Raw genomic sequence first — 17,930 nt, 5'->3', positions numbered from 1 at the left:
AAGCATTGTGGAAATAAATATCAATTAATTTCTAGGCATTTATTTTCAGAAGTGAATAGTTTTAATCCAGCAGTAAAGGGTTTCTTAAAATGTTTTTTGAATTGGTGAAAGGATATATATATATATATATATATATATATATGAAAAAATAAAATCGTTTTCAAAGCCTATTTTCAATTTGGGGTTTTCTTCTGTACAAAATCTGCATATGGTTGTTTTATATAGAAACGTAGAGCATTTTTCAGCCCAAGAAACAGCAATTTGCATAAAAATATTACAGACACGCTGGTTCCTGTGTATAAAATACTGGCTTTTGTGCAAATCAACCATGTGCAAATTTTCTGCAGAATCACATTTTTTTGTGCGAACATAATAATTAGCAAAAAGAATATTCTGTGCAAAACATTCTGTACAGACAACTATGTGCAAATTTGTGCAGAATAAATCTTGAACTGTTGATATTCTTTTCAATCCAGGATTCTTCTTGATAGGTCTTTTCAACAGTCAAAAAATATTACTTTTAACCATTTTAAAAATACTTTCAATATACTTTCCATAAGATCAATAGATGAGTGATGGGTGGATGCATAGATTTGTGGATGGACGGAGTAGACCCAGTGAATCAACAGACTGTACAGAGGTGTTACTAAGTTTTCATTCATTGATTAATTGGTCAACTGTTTTGGGGAGTAACAATTGGGTTTAGGGTAATGAATGTTTAGTACTTGAAGGCTAAGCAGTTCATTAGGAGAGATCTGAGAAATTTTACATTTCAAGCCTAGAAAATACCATCTAGCATGACAACTGTAAGGGGATATGGGCACTAAAGAGCCAAAACTTCCCACCCATGGAAACTTATTAGCAACTGGTAAGAAAGGATTAAAAGGGAGCAAAAAAATCCAAGTCATATATTTATGTGCATTAAGCCAAGTGGTGATGGAGAGAGAGAATGTTGCACCCAGGACTGTACAATAAGACTGTTACTGGTAGGAAAATCACCTTGCAAACCTCCTGGTTTTCCATTGCTGATTGAGCCACACTTAAGGTATCTTGCCTGTCCTCATCCTTCTCATCTTTCTCCAACAAAATACTTTTTGCAATAATCAAGACTAATGAGCCTGAAGTCCAATTGCTTTGGAAATTGATCAAGTACTATCATACCTCAGTGGGCATGTAACCACTTGCTAAGTAGTTTGCTCATCAGTCTTATTCTGAGGACAACGTAGTCTTTCTTGACCTGCCCCTCAGTTGTGGGAATGCATTTGCTTCATCTAGCAATCGGTTACCAGTTTCATACATCAGCAAATCATAAAGCAGACTTAACATTATGTGGGGTAAAAATCCAGACACGTTCTAGGGCATTTTTGCTCTGGTAACTGTGGCAAAAACACCAGTTTTTGTCATTCAAAAATATGAGTAAATTAAATAAGTAGCTAGTTACTCCCATTTAATAGTGCCACACAGTAACCACATGAATCAAGTGCCTAGAGAGATGGTAGGGTCGCTTATTCTGGCATCTTCAAAAAGGGGCTGGACAGCTACCTGCTAGAGATACTTTAGCTGGAGATTCTGCATTGAGGCAGGGATTAACACAATGGCCCACAAACCCCTTTCAACTCTGTTATTCTATAATTCTACAAGGTAAAGTAATGGCAGTGGGGTGGTCATCATCATGAAACATGATTTCACTAATTCCTAGAATCAATGGTAGTCAAAATTTTAGTTGGTAACACTTGATAATGAATCAACAACAAGACTGACTGGAAAAAATCCTGTATTTATGCACTGATTTATGTACAAGGGGAAGCCATAATAGTGTTTTTCCTTCACTTAGTTCAAAGTGGAATTGTTAGCATAAATATCGTCTGAATTATCTCCCTTTTTGCTATTGACAGATTCAAATTTTAGTCTTTACCACATCATCATCATCACCATCATCATCATCATCATCATCATCATGTTGTAAACACTAAAATTTGAATCATCATGATGCTGTGCCTTTGGGGACATTTCAAGCTTGGTGACTTCTTGTTTACATGTCAGTTTATCACAGCTAAGAATAAATATTGTCATCTCATACATGTTTATATGATCTCAAGGTTTCTTTTGTTGTTGTTGTTGTTGTTGTTGTTATTGTTGTTGTTGTTGTTTTTCCAAAATGCAGTAGGACAATGGATATTAATGAAGTGCCACAGAAACTCAGTCTGGCTGCTGAGCATTTGAAAATTATTCTGTCTTCATGTCTATTGTTGTTATACAAGAGTTTGTAAATTTCAGGGCAGCCTCTTATTTCATCTCTGTTTTCCTTTTTGTTTTGCTTCATCTCCCCCTCTCTTTCTCTCTCTCTCTCTCTCTCTCTCTTCCCCCTCCCACTGTGCGCCTTTTCATACATGCCTCTGGGCTTAATTATGACAAGGTCACCACTTGTATAAAAGAAAGAGGAGTTAAGTAGTAGGAGGCAAACCAGTTTAATAATTTAATGGTGTACACGCATGCAGTTTGTTTCAAGAATCTGCAAAACATATCACACACTATCACAACTCTGTCCCTTTCTTGCAGTCAGGCAGGCTTTATAGATTTCCCTCTATCCACCGATGCATTCCTGTTAAATATATGTAATTCACATTTCTTGCAACAGTGAGATGAATGATTTTCCTTCAGCATGAAATCATAGTCTAGGAAACTGACTGCATTGCATACCTCTGTGTTTAGAGTCATCCTCTGATGCAGTTCTTTGTATTAATAAAACACATTTTAGTCCCCTTTAATTACCCTTTCAGGAAGATATGTTTTAATGTAAGTTGTCTGATTCTGTTTCAAGTGAAGGAGAAAACCTGGTAGAGGTTGTCTCTTTAAATCGGTTCTGCAGTCTTGATGGACCCTCTAGCAGGCATGGTAAGAACCATTCTCACCTCTGCAGCAGGGAGCTTGACCAGACCGACTCTCACATTCAATCAAAACGTTTTCTGTTTTAATATGCACTGTACCAATCCTATTCCCATGGTTACAGCTCTGCTCCTTTGGTTGCTTCGAGTATGTTGGAAAAGAGAGGAAGCGTACATTTCTCGTCCCGGAGTTTAAAACATAATGAAAGCAACCCTGTTGCGATTTGCATTTTAAATTTTCTCTTTTTCCTCTCATTGTACAGAACGCTGTGGCAGTAGCTTCAGTTCATTTGCCACGATCTGTCTTCTCTTCGTCTGCACCGTTGCAATCTGTTGATAACTCCTCTTGCAAGCTACAGTTTATTGCCTTTCGGAATGGAAAACTCTTCCCAAGCACTGCAAACTCATCTAACCTTGCAGATTATGGGAAGCCCAGGACCATTGGCACTCCAGTTGTCTTCATTAAAATAGGTAAGTGTTGTGCTTTGCTTCTTTAATCTGAATGCTTGGCTATACATTAGAGTATATTAAAAGGATGGTGCAGTGAAGCACAGGTATGCTGATGTGAGATTGCCTCTGCTTTAACCCAAATGTGTGCAGTTTTATTCAAATAAACTTGGACAGCAATGAAGCTGCGTAGCTGTCAACACTCGATTCTCCCTTTGTAGGTTTATTTATGTTGTTTATTGAAGTTGCTAAGCACAGTCAAGATAGCATGTGCAGAGAAAGAGGAATAAGGCTTTTAAAAATCTTGACCATAGGCATTGAAGACTTAATCCTGGAAAATCACAATTTAAGATTGATGCAAGTGGTGTCGGATTTGGGGGGGGGGGGGGGGGGGGAGGTTCCTGTTGCATATATATATTCATAGTCCTCAGTATAGCTTTTCAAATGATAAATCTGAAACAGGTGCTTTTAAAGGTGAAAGTACTCATTTACAGATTTTTCTTTTTGATTAAACATTCAGTCCTTGTAGTTTTAAACATTTTATTTGATCTTGAGTTGCGTTCACAATTTAGGAGGCTTTACTTTGAGTTTTGTACTGGGAAATTGCCCTAGATATGAATCATATTTTTTTTATTTTATTTTACTGTTACTTGAAATAATACTCTGTTGACATTTTTGTTCAGGGCATATACGCAGCAAGTCTGGTTTATTAATGAGTGTGGTTATGATTTGAAGACTAGCTGAGCAACCTGGAAATTGTGGATATTAACTATTCCAAACTTTTGTCGATGGCTTTTATGCTGATAGAGAAGAGAGCAGGGATTTTGGTTCTGTTTTGCCTGGATGGTGGGATAAGCCAGAGAGACGGCAGTGTCTGTGTGTACAAAACATTAAGAATTTCTGTACAGACCATGTAGCAATAAAGCATTTTCCACTTCATTGCTCTAATTCAGTTTGTTCCTTTTGCAGATGGGTGCAGTACTGGAAAACTGACTAGTCCTCTTACTATAGCCTTGAAGCACTTTACACAGGGTAGAAACCCCATTGCAGTCTTTTGGGATTTTGACCTTCTAGATGGACATGGAGGCTGGTGGGGAGAAGGGTGCCACATAATTAGCACTGCAGAAAATATTACGACCCTTCATAGTACTCACTTCGGTAACTTTGCAGTGCTCATGGTGAGTATATTACTTCAACAAATGTGTGCTTGTGCATGGGTATATCTATGTCTGCGTTCTTCTCTGTCTGTGTTACTACGGTCCTTCTTTGGAGGCACCCTGTTATTCATCTTGTGTTCAGCTGTGTATAATATTGCTTGGAAGAAAGTGAGTTAAATGCCTATGACATAAAAGAGCAAAAACATCCGCTTGTCCGTTTATCTGGTCACAGGCCTTGCCACAAATGACTTTGAATGCAATCGCAGAAAATCAAAGTTCTGTCAAGGGACTAATTAATGTAAGAGTGTTTTAAGTAGACGTTTCTGGACTAGATATATGAAATAAACACTTTCTGGGCTCTTTACATCTCAGAAGGAGATGTGTGTCCTTGCTCATGTCCAGCACTGTGTTGATCATACTAATTAGTTGCTGGCATACTGCAAGATTGAATCATTTAATAAATGGGGAAAGAATAAGATTGCCTGCTATCTAAACTAGGGGGCTTTAGTTCATTCTGACTGTACTTGAAATATAAGTGTTTATTCTGATAATGGCATCCTTTTAAATAAATAACTGGTTCTAAAGGAAAATATTTCTGCATAGTACAAACACATAAGTCTACTGAGGTCTGTCCTCAGTCATACTTGCAGTTCACAATGCAGTTATTTAGCAGCTGTTTTAAATGTGAAGTTACTACAGCAGACACGGAAGACATACTAAAGTAGATATTACATCTGATGAAATAAGCATAAATAGTGAATGAAGCATCTGGAAGGGAAAATGTGTCAGGGAACCTTTTCTGCAGCATTCAGATGGGCTATCCAGACCCCCTCCCTCCCCTGGGTATTTCAAGGGAGGCAATACTTATGTCTGCATCATGCTATTGCATCTAGCTATAACTCTGCTGTGTATTTGCATATGGAAGGTGCTGCTTATGAACATTACTGAAAGGTTTATAGTTGAGTAAATAATGCATTGTGCGTATGTAATGTGTAAAGGACAGCAAACGCAGACGACAGGAATTGAGAGGACGTGTGGAGAGAATACCAATCTGCTTCTGTCAGATGGAGCACAGATGCCAGCCAATCGTGGCTCAAGGCTGTGACAATGAGTGGTTAAATACAAATATTACACTATCTAATTTATTAAAATGAATGTATTCAGCATTGCATGATTAATTCCTCTTCACTCATTACATACTAATTTGGAAGCCATCTGAAGATCAAATGCTGCCAACTGCACAGCACTTCTAAAATGCTTGAGCTTTGTTAACTCTTTCTCACATAATAGGGAATTCTGCCCTAGATATCCATGTTATCTTTCAAAAACACCTGTTGACGCTGCAGTTACCACACCCATTTGAGCTGTTTTAAGTGATGTAGTTGAAACTTTGTTTGGCTTTGTGAAGTGGGGGAAAATCTACTTTTTCCTCTTCCATGAATGCCGTGAATAGATTTGTATAGCTACATATATCTGGATGCCATAGCCATGTCATTTTGACTGGAGTAGTATTACAAATTTTGTTGGCTAAAGCAGGGTTTTACATATTAATGAGTGAATTAGTTAATATGGGACAGAATCCTCACTTGATAGAAGGTTGGGTTTTAAAAAAAAAAATCTTAGCAGGTAAAAAAAACCCTAGTACTGTATATACAATTTGTTGCTCCAGCTTTATTCATAATGTCTATGTTGATTTACTATTAAATGGTCATACATTTCCCAAAAAGAGCCTGTTGAGCATCATTATCAGATCTTCTAAAATTATCAATGCAGAAACTTAAAAAAGTAATTACAGATCATAATATTTGAAATGGTTCCCATGCTGGTAATTTATGATTGTTAAAGATGAAGAGCTGACATGAATGTAGAGAAAGAGGACCACAGAGATTAAATGAACAGCATCTACTACTATTGATATTGGTTGTTGTGAGAAAATACACTTCTCTTAGCTCAGAGGCCCATGTATCATATAGAGTCTGTAATACTAGCATAGTAGGAGTAAAACAATAATATGTGCTTGACATCTGAGTTGAGTATTGTAAGTGAACTAGCTTTGATTAGAGTGTCACGGGTTGACTTTTAGAAGTGGAGGAGAAAGATTTGGATTCTTATCTATCTCAGACTTGGAGTTCATTGGATAGTCTTCGTTAAATTGTCTCTCCCAGTCTCACCTACCTCATAAGTCTGTTCAAAGACATAAATGAGATGATCCCTGAGATAGACAGGGAAAAGTGAAGAATGTATGCAAACGTTATGAAGTCATCTTCTGGAGTAGATGTCCAGGTCAAACTGCATTGGAATTAAGTGAGCAGTTTCCATGGCATATGTTTTATTAGAATGTATAAATTCATGCACAGATTCTTATTTTTAAAAGAAATATAACTGCAAGGACCAGAATTATGTTGAAACATAAATAATATTAATAGAACATTATAATGTTGAAGGTTAGAGGCAGTAAAACAAAGTAAGGTAATGGTGAGGGTGAGCATTGTTTGCATTACTTCACAAATAACCCGCTGAGGAACATGATAAAATGTAGACTGAAATTAGACCAGCTGTGTGTTGAACTGTAGGTGAAACATAATATTCGGAATCATTACTACAGTTTGGTTATGTGCTAAAGTAGTCTGGGTTTGTTTGTTTGCTTTTGGCCTTGCAATAAATTTTGAACTCTTCCAGGAGGATGATCAGATAGCATAGAGTTTATTCTAGAACAAAAGAATTGTAAGAAGGGTTTATATAGTCAATATTTGTTTTGCAGAAAATTTTATTGGTCAAAAGAAGTTGTTAAATGGTTTTCTGTGAGGATATTTATTTGTCGTGTCAGAACAACCAGTCTAACAGAACAAAGCAAACAAACAGAAAAATACACAACTTGTGAGTTTGGTAGCTGGTTAAATGTCCTTTGACCAGTATCTGGCCACTTGGAGTGCTTCCGGTGTTGCTGCAAGAAGGTCCTTCATTGTGCATGTGGCAGGGCTCTGGTTGCATTGCAGCAGGTGGTCAGTGGTTTGTTCTTCTCCACACTCGCATGTCGAGGATTCTACTTTGTAGCCCCATTTCTGAAGGTTGGCTCTGCATCTCGTGGTGCCAGAGCGCAGTCTGTTCAATGCCTTCCAAGTCGCCCAGTCTTCTGTGTGCCCAGGAGGGAGTCTCTCATTTGGTATCAGCCATTGGTTGAGGTGCTGGGTTTGAGCCTGCCATATGTTTTGCTATATCTCCATTAAGGAATATATTATTTTATTAATTGTATTAAAAGAGTTGCATGCTTCATGGGAAATGTAAATTTTAAAACGTTATTTGGGAAAAATGCTTCTATGAATTGCTGGAACATTGTTAGGCATAGTAGTACTAAAACCATGTTCTCTGAGGATTAAGCATTGATTCCATGTTTCCTGGTTTAGGACAACTGGTAGCCAAGAGATGGACCTACAGGCAATTCTAACCAAGGGATGGGTGCTGTGGCCCCAGATTCTCCAGCCAATGCTCAAAGGCCATATTAGTGTTACTGATCATCATTAAAAGTTTCAAGAACAGCTGGTTCACCATAGTCTTGGAAGATTGTCATGACAATAATATTCATAGTCTTTCTTCATCACCCCGAGGCTATGGGACTCCTGTCTCAATTTGCCTCTTTTTTCTACCTTTTAGCCAGAGCAGTTGAAATCTGTTGTGTTTCAGAAAATTAGCAACAGGCAGGTATGAATTTGGCACTACAAATCATATATGATTGTAGGAAATAGTTCCTAATTAGTTGTCTTGTCAAGATCCTTATGGCAGATGTTAGGGATGGTCACAAAAAGAAAGGAGTTGTCTTTAGGTATTGAATGGGAATTCATTGACAAAATTGAAACCACACTGGCTGTGTTCCTTGTTGTATGGATTTAGGATCAACATGATTATATGACAGTAGTAATGGAGTGTTGTAGTATTAGTTTTCTTTTGGTTTTTTTTTTTGTCCTTCTATTGGCTAAAGTCATATTGCAGTACTATCTCACATGCACACACTACACTTAAACCAATTTTAAAATATGGATTTTTTTTTAAAAAACCCAAAGATGCATAAATTTAAAAAAGCAGATAGTAGACACAAGTTTTACAAGTCAGTGAAATATGGCATATCAAAGGTTTTTAAACTGATCAGATAGGCCCATCTCAATTTCTTCTCAGGTCCACTACCATCACAGTTCTTGGGCTGAGAGGTGTAGAAGGGACTCAAACATTGTTAGTGATGCCCTGGCCGAGTTAGTCGGTTAAGACTGACTAAGTCGGCAAGCTTCCCAGGTTTTTCCATAGGGTCTCATTTCTCCTCTTTGGAAGAAGGATTTTCTGGGCCTTGGCAGTGAACCAGACAGCTGATTGCTGAACTCCTCTGTGATCCACATCGTCTTCCTCTCTCTATCAAAAGCTATTTCATAATATCAGGCTACAGAATGAGTGGGAAATAATTTAGAAAATGGGTATGGAAACAAGACAGGGTTTAATTCTCGGTGGGTGAGGGCTGAAATGTACTCTGCCAATTCTTCCAACTGCAGTGCTATATTTTTTTCACATCTTAGTAAATACTTGCCGTTTATTCCTACAGAGGAAAGTAAAATGAACTTGTTTCCATAGTATTGCGATCAGAGCAAATCCTTCCCTCTGTCTGTGAATAGCTGATCTGAATGAGAGGATTTTCATGCGATTCTGCAGTCCAGATACAGTAGTTCTCAGAGGCTCCTACAATGTGCGATTTCTTCTATATGGCCACTGGGATAAGGGGCACAGGACCCCATAAAATGAAAACAAACGAGGAAATTATTATTATTATTATTATTATTATTATTATTATTATTATTATTTTACTCACACAGAAACACAGTATGTCACAGCAAATGAGATCTATATGCTGGATTCTGTATCACAAAATCACAAGTCGAACATATTATTATTATTATTATTATTATTATTTATACCCCACTTTATCTCTCCTACAGGAGACTCAAAGTGGCGTAACATAAAAACATCAGTATACAATTTAAAATATACAAATACGCAAACATTAAAACAGGATTGAATATAAACAATATTTTAAAAATTCCCAGTCAAAAACCATTACTAATAATAATAATAATAATAATAAGACTTCATTTGTATGCCACCTTATCTCCCTGAAGGGATTCAGGGCGGTTTCCAACATATAGGGCAAACATTCAATTGCTAGAAAGAAAAACGTACAGATAAACACATCAAAATAAACACATTCGACATTATAACACAACCTAATTTAACTTTATGAACAAAATAACAACTAAAGGCCTCATAAAATATCAAAATTCTATTAAACATACTAAAAAATAAAAATATTAAAAATAAAAATTTCATTGTAGTTCCATCAGTGAAAGTTCAACAAACTAGTGACCAGGATTACAAAATAAACTTGGGCAAGGGCTGGGCACAGGATAATGCAAACAGCGTATCACAGGGCCAGAGAAGTGGCTGAAGTGCAGGACAGAGTGCTACCTTGCTGTTTAGGGACTAATTCTCAAAAATTTGCTGGAACATCCAGGTTTTCAGATTTCTACGAAAGAAGGGAAGTGTGAGAGCTTGCCTAATCTCCCTGGGGAGGTGTTCCAAAGACGGGGGGACACCACTGAGACAGCCTTTCTCCTCGTCGCCATCACCAACCATTCTTTAACATATTCAAAGTTTAAAACCACATCACCTCAACTTAAGCTTACTAATGTTTTTATCTGAAGGAACATTTATCTAGGAATGGCACTATGGTTCCAGCATAGCTCTACAGTTGACTTTGTCTGGAACGTGACACCTAGAGATGTGTTCTCTCTAAATATCTCTAGGTCCTTCAGCATGACTGGAATTGACCATAGAGTCACAATGGAGGACCTAGACATTATCAAATAGAAGATTTTAATCAAGTCCCTGAATAATCAAATCTACAAATGCCAGAACTGCAAATATGGAAAGATAATTGTACAGAATCACCTACTTACCTATGGTAACATTGGGAATGTTGTGTTCTCTATTTATGGAAAGTCTCTTCAACAGGTTTTTTTTTTTTTTTTTTTTTGCTACTAGTAATATGTAAAGCACTACACATCTGCACACATTTTATTCAAAGAAGAAGCTACATGCTTCAGTGATATTCCTCAATTATTTTTTCTGCTCTGGTAACACAGGACCCCATCATACTGAGATCAATAAGGCAGGCGACATCCCGGGGGGGGGGGGGGGTGTTGCCAGGCTGTATGGTGAATCTGGCAGACAGCAGAGGGAAACTGTTGCCCTATGCCTCACATCGTCCACTCTACCCCTTACCTTACCCCACAGGGGGAAGCCTCATTGCCCAGCTTCCCCCCCCCCCCATTCTTCTAAATGAGAACACGGGAAGCCAGGATGGGAATGAGAACAGAGGAAGCCAAGATGCTTCCTCTATGGAGCTGCACTGGAAGTAGCCTTATGTTGTGTGATGGCATCCGACAGACTCTGTAGAGCAGTGGTTCTCAACGTGTGGGTCCCCAGATGTTTTGGCTTTCAACTCCCAGAAATCCTAACAGCTGGTAAACTGGCTGGGATTTCTGGGAGTTGTAGGCCAAAACACCTGGGGACCCACACGTTGAGAACCACTGCTGTAGAGGAAGTTTCCTGGGACACTTCCCTTTCTCTGTGTAATGAAGTGGTTAGGGTTTTTGTAGGAGATAGGAGTACCATTTTAGAATGGGATGAAGTGATTTTCTCTTTCTTTCCATTCCTGCTACCAGTTTTTCATAATTTTGTCATTCATTTTCAGGAGCATTTTGTATTTTGGGCCAAATTTTTCTCTAGCTACTGTTTTTGTTTCATACATGCTTGAATGGACCTAAATATACTTAAGTGCCAGAGACAGATCTCTGTTTCTATTAAAAGTGCCAGGAGTTTGATCTGAATTACTAACATATCTCTAGAAACTAAGAGATGCATCACAACATTTTTATGTTTTCTTATATTGTTTGTTTTTCCAGAGGGCTTGTTTGTTTGTTTCCTCTAATGTATTTGCCTTTTGATTTTGCATTTTACCCTGGTTTTGCTTTCCAGTTTAATCTTGGATATAATTGAGAGCAAACTTTTCAACATTGCTAAAGTTTTTGCCCCTCCTAAAATCTGGAACAGTGCCCCTCTCATCCATATATTTGCCTATATAAATTTAATCATATGCATTGAATGCCTAGTTATTATTATGTAAAATTATGGATCCCTTGAGCCTGATAGCATTAACTCCATGCCAGAAATCATTACCATGAAGATTAGAGCTATAGGTTTGTAATTCTGTGTCTAGACAGATGTTATGTATCATGTTTCAAAAGATAGGACAACTTGCTTCTTATAAAAATTGTCCTCTTTGAGGTGATACTAAGAAGAAAATAAATTTTGCTTGTGATGTTTAGAGGTGGGTTGCAAGGAATTATGGGAAATGCTACAATTCTCCATGAGCCCCGCATAATCAGTTTGTTAAGTTTCTTAAGGCCAGAACTGTAGCATTGCTAATTAGTTGTAACTCATATTGAGTTGTACGTAGAATGGAGTGGGCCTGCCTTAGTTGTCTTATTAATCTGTAGGGGGTCAAATCAACATGGCACCTTAAAATCTGATTGTGTAATGAAAAAGCTTTGGACTACTAAGAATTTGGTATACAAGGTTTGTACACATTAGCTCTTTTTTTTTTACTTTTATTGGGCCAGCGTTCTTTTGTTTATTGCCCCTGGTCCTCTTATCTTTTTCTCTAATGCTTATACTTGGAATGTACAGATAAGAATTTATCTTTTTTTTGTCTAATGTACCTTTTCCAAATTGTTTGTATTACTTTGAATTCAATAACCTACATCTATTTTTGCTTCTATTGGCTAAAACAAAAAACATGGGTTCAATCTAATTTACCATATGTTGACTCACCATTTAGCAATAAATTTAATAGGTCTAATATAGCTAAACATACAGGTTGAGTATCCCTTCTCCAAAATACTTGGAACCAGAAGTGTTCCATATTTTGGGTTGTTTTGGATTTTGTAATACTTGCATATGCAGAATGAGATATCTTGGAGATGTGACCCAAGTCTAAACATGACATTCATCTATGTTTTCAATACAAAGTTTGTGAACCATCAGAGGTCAAAAGTGTCACTTTCTTAGCTACCTATGTGGATAATTTTTAATTTGGAGTATTTCAGATTTCAGAATTCTGGATAAGGGATCACCTTCTTTAAAATGTTTGTGTTGTTATTTTGTTAATATTGCAACTAAATCTAGCACATCATTGGCCTTTTTGTTCATGGCTACCGTGTACAGATTTGGCCTGAAAACTTAAGGAAAAAATAATATTTGCACATTCTTGGAGAACAGGAGAAGTCCCAGCAGACTACAAGAGGGCAAATGTTGTCTCTATCTTCAAGAAGGGGAAAAATAGGACCAAAACAATTACCATCCTGTTAGCCTGATATCAATACCAGGAAATATTCTGGAGCAAATCACTAAGGAGACACTGTGTAATCACTTAGAAAAGACTGCTGTGATCACCAAAATTCAACATGGGTTTCTCAAAAACAAGGAATGCCAGAGTAATCTTATCTCTTTTTTTCAATAGAGTTACAAGCTTGGTAGATGCAGGGAAAGCTGTGGATGTAGCATATCTTGATTTCAGTAAGGCCTTTGACAATGTATCCCATAATCTTCTTGCAAACAGACTAGTAAAATGTTGACTAGACAATATTACTGTTAGGTGGATTTGTAATTGGTTGAGTGATTGAACCGAAAAGGTGGTCACCAGTGTATTGATGATGTTACTTGGAAACTGCTCTGAGTCCCCTCGGGGAGATAGAGTGGTATATAAATACATTTTTGTTGTTGTTGTTCCTCTTCATCCTGGAAAGAAGTGACTAGTGGGGTGCCACAGGGTTCTGTCCTAGGTCCAGTGCTGTTCAACATCTTCATTAATGACTTGGATGAAGGTTTAGAGGGCATACTTATCAAGTTTGCAGGTGACACCAAATTGGGAGGGATGGCTAATATGGCAAAAGAATGCAAAATGACCTAAACTGAGCCAAAACTAACAAAATGAATTTCAACAAGGAGAAATGTAAGACATTACACTTAATTTAGAAAGAAAATAATGAAATGCACAGATACAAGATGGGTGATAACTGGCTTGAGAAGAGTATATGTGAAAGAGATCTTGGAATCTTAGTAGACCATATGTTGAGCATCAGCCAACAATGTGATGCAGCAGCTAAAAAGCCCAATGGGATTTTGGGCTGCATCAAAAGGAGAATAGTGTCTATATCAAGGGAAGTCATGGTGCCTCCCTATTCTGCTTTGGTCAGATCTCACCTGGAATACTGTGGCCAATGTAGGGCACCACAATTCAAGAGAGATATTAACAAGCTGTAATATGTCCAGAGGAGGATGACAAAAATGATAAAAGATCTGGAAACCATGCCCTGTGAGGAGCGGCTTAAAGAGCTTGGTATATTTAGCCTGCAGGAGAGCAGGTTGAGAGGAAACATAATAGCCATGTTTATGTATTTGAAAGGATGTCATAAGGAAGAGGGAGCAGTCTTGTTTTCTGCTACCCTGGAGATTAGGACTCAGAGCAATGGATACAAATTATAGAAAAGGAGATTCCACCGGAACATTAGGAAGAACTTCCTGGATGTTAGAGCTGTTCAACAGAGGAACTCTCTGCCTCAGAGTGTGATGGAGGCACCTACTTTAGAGGCTTTTGAACAAAGGCTGGGGGGCCATCTGCCAGGCATGCTTTGATTGTGCTTTACCTGCGTAGTTGAGGATTGGACTGGATGGCTCTTGTGATCTCTTTTAATTCTATGATTCTATGAATAGTGGAAGTTGCTATCCCCTCATCTCTCTTGACTCTTGGTGATACCATCTAATATCTGGGTATCACTTGACCCACATCCAATTGGACAGAAAAGTTTGAGCAGCAGAGTTAACTTTTTAGATTGATTTGTTGAATTTGCCGATTGAAAGGCCGCAGGTTCGAGTCCGAGGAGCAGCGTGAGCTCCCGCTATCAGTCCCAGCTTCTGCCAACCTAGCAGTTCGAAAACATGCAATAGGTACCACTGCGGCGGGAAGGTAACGGCGCTCCATTCAGTCATGGCGGCCACATGATTGGAGGTGTCTATGGACAACGCCGACTCTTTGGCTTAGAAATGGAGATGAGCACCAATCCCCAGAGTTGGACATGACTGGACTTAATGTCAAGGGAAAACCTTTAACTTTACCTAGTACCTTTTGGAAAGAAGCTCCACGGTTGAGGTCATTGTTTCTTGATTGGTTGAAAGAACTGAGCTCTGATTCATTTCCTTGTGCTCCTTATTGATTCAAAACCATTTGTAATTGAAATCTCAAGACAAGAGAGTTTATATCATCCAAATACATTAACCCAGTCCTCCTGCCTCCTTTACCCCATTGGAAAGTATTTTCACTGGTGTGACATAGTCTTTGCCAAAAGCAATTACTATTCCTATAATAAGTTCAACACCTTGGATAACTGTTTTTCATTTGCATCAAGAAACCATGCTTTCCAGCTTAAGAACAAGTTGAAAAATTAAATTAATTAATTTTGGCTTGTTCTAAAGTTAGTAACCATAATTTCCCAGTTCAGAAAATAAACTGGTTTATTAGGGATTTTCTTGCTTGTTTTAAAGAAAGAGCAAAGAATTTGTATGTGGAAGGCCATCCAATTGCACACATTGTTAAAATCCCTATTAAAAATATACACATATATACATCTCAGTGGAGAGGCCATAATAGTTTGAAGCAGAAATTAGAGCAGTGTCCCTCAGCACTTTAAAGGCTTGACATATTTACTGTTGCATGAGTTTTATAGGCTAGATCATCAGACACAACATCTAATCTCAGTTGCAGAGGTCCACAAAGATTTATTCCTCCGCACCTCCCCACCATGCATTTCTAGATTTAAGTGCCATCTTCCCCATTATTCACATGTTAGCTCGGAGCTACCCTTCAAGCTGTCCATTCCTCTTTGAAGCAAAGGTTTATATACAATTTCCTGTATTATGGATTTTTCTGTTTAAGACAACTTTTCCCCAGGAAAGGAAATAAAAGCCCTCTGTTATTTGGAGCTATTTAATAACTGCTGGAATATAATTTCAGTGAAGAGGAATGCAATTACTGGTCTTTCACTTCTTTATCTCTATGAGCTTTATCGTCTACTTCTTACTGCATTTGTAGCCATGTTTAATTTTTTTTCTGCCCATAGTCGTCTAATAATGCAGATACTCATTGCCAATTACCAATATTCATGACCTTTAGATTCTCCTCTAGGAAATAAAATCAGAAAACTGCCTTGTTCAGATGTGATGTACAATTATACTACTTTGCATACTGTGTGGAAAAATTATCTTTATCTTTGGCATGCTTTCTCTCTCAAGGGATCACTCGGGGGAGGCTGACAGATCAATAAGATTTAATTATCATTAAAAGGCAGACAAGATTAATTTATCATGTATCTGTAATGAAATCAGCTTCGTGTGTACAGAACTGAATAAAGGGTATTTTACAATGTCATTAATACATTGTATTACTTTAGCTTAAAGTTTCGCTTGACAGGTTTACTGTGTGTTCAGAACTGAGCTGAAGATAAAATTATGACTAGATTGAAATGAAAAGGGCCTTTAAAGGCTTGCTTCTTTGTGGCTATTCTATAGGCAAAATGGCTCTACTGAGCAAGACATATGGCATTTGCTTTCATGGGAGCACTTGAGCATAACATGATGAGATTAATCCTGTGTGTGTATTCTTACACACAGCTAAAGCATTCCATATGAACACTAACTGAGACTATTCCAACGTTACTATTTGTCTATTTTGTTTTACATTTAAGACATCCATGGGAGTTCCACTAAAATTGTGTTAGCCCATGCCATCATGTTGCTTCTCCAACTTTATTATTATTATTGCTTTATTTTCCTTTTACAAGAATAGGTATAGCAATTTCAAGAAAGTGCTTGTCTTGTTGCTTGCTGGAAATGATGTTATTACTATTTTATTGTTAAGATGCATTTCCCAAATGAAAATGACCTGTAAACAGAATTTTGGGCTTCATTGCTCTATGGCCCATATCAGTGATTACATTAGTGAAAACTAGAAATTGAAAATTTGATTTTTTTTTAACTTGTCATAGAAATAACAGTGGCAGGGAAAGAGCATTGCTTCTGAACAATAAGGGTGAATTGGAAGCTACATGCTCCAATATTTCTGAAGGGTATAAATAGATGCACAGTAGCAACTTAAATATTCATCAAAATCAAGTGTCATCACAATCAAATGCAGTGCTTACAATTAAACTTCTGCATGGTGCCACCCAGAGGTTCCTAGGTGCCAGAGGCAACACTCAGCATAGCTGCCTATGGGACCTTAGAATGCAAGACGTAATGTGCAAATGCCAAATGTATACTTCATAACTCATTCCTTCCTCCCACTCACCTCCCAAAAACACAGAAGGCCTTCATGCACCAAGCAGTTGCTGCAGGATTGTTACATCACATTGCAATAAATGACTAGAAGATAGTACAGAATGGGAACTTGCTTGTGCTGAGCAAATATCAAAGCATTTCTAAAGCAAATTGCTCACAGTCTCAAACCTAAAGACAGAGTGGGTGGTAGTTCAATTCATGGTGATGAGAAATGTTGTGCGAATTTGATGCTGTGCTAGATTCAGCTCACTAATGGGAATAGCTTAGCTACCTAATGAGAAATCTACATAAATATATCCAGAAATGTGGATAGCTGATGACACTTCTTTATTTTAATGTATATTTCAATTATGCGTAAGTGAAAATAAATATGTATATAAAAACCAGCAAGTGAGCAGTGAGTTTGTATGTGCTGTTTTTTCCATCCATTAGCAGCAATGTCAAGTGGCAACTTACATTTGTGAAAACAGTTGTTGTAAAGCAATATTGGCAGAACTTATGTTTCATTGGAAATCAACTCGTGCATGATATTTTCATGGAGGTCATTCATGTGTTCAGCAGTGGAATGTCAAGCAATAAGTTATAAATAAAATGATGAAATATGGACTAATGGCCATGCAGTTGTGAATCAGCCCAGAATCCCAGTGGATCTCAGATTAACCACCAAATCCTTTCTTTTCTAGATGAAGTAACTTGATGACATTTATTCTATTCCATCTGGAAATGATTGCCCAGTTCCAGATTTTTCTTCTGTTTTCTCGTTTTAAGTTCCAAGTTTGTATATATGTTACAAAAGGGGGCATTCTTAACATAGAAAGTTCACAAAATGGGCAAATGAAGCTCTTGACATCAGTTGCCAACAACAAGAGGAACAACATATGGGAAAATCAAAAAAGATTGTATAGTTAGCAGAACGCATGAGGATGTAGATGCATCAGAAATCAGGCCATGA

The 17,930-nt window shown here is 37.6% G+C and overlaps 1 protein-coding gene across 3 annotated transcripts in view; it reads left to right on the top strand.

Annotated features, from left to right (window-relative positions):
* Nucleotides 1–17,930, top strand: part of ADGRA1 (adhesion G protein-coupled receptor A1) — a 517,955-nt gene that overhangs the window by 399,252 nt on the left and 100,773 nt on the right. For 2 of the 3 annotated variants that reach the window (XM_060768686.2, XM_060768685.2), the window contains 2 exons: nt 3,149–3,356; nt 4,302–4,510. In XM_060768686.2, the coding sequence (XP_060624669.2) occupies nt 3,149–3,356; nt 4,302–4,510 (417 nt within the window). Of the gene's footprint in view, nt 1–2,474; nt 2,896–3,148; nt 3,357–4,301; nt 4,511–17,930 lie in introns of those variants that run through there. The other variant, XM_060768687.2, reaches the window with a different exon arrangement.

Source organism: Anolis sagrei, chromosome 3 (assembly GCF_037176765.1).
Source record: "Anolis sagrei isolate rAnoSag1 chromosome 3, rAnoSag1.mat, whole genome shotgun sequence".
Lineage (NCBI taxonomy): Eukaryota > Metazoa > Chordata > Lepidosauria > Squamata > Dactyloidae > Anolis > Anolis sagrei.
The sequence above is the reverse complement of the archived record's forward strand: the minus strand, read 5'-3'. Positions and strand labels throughout refer to the sequence as shown.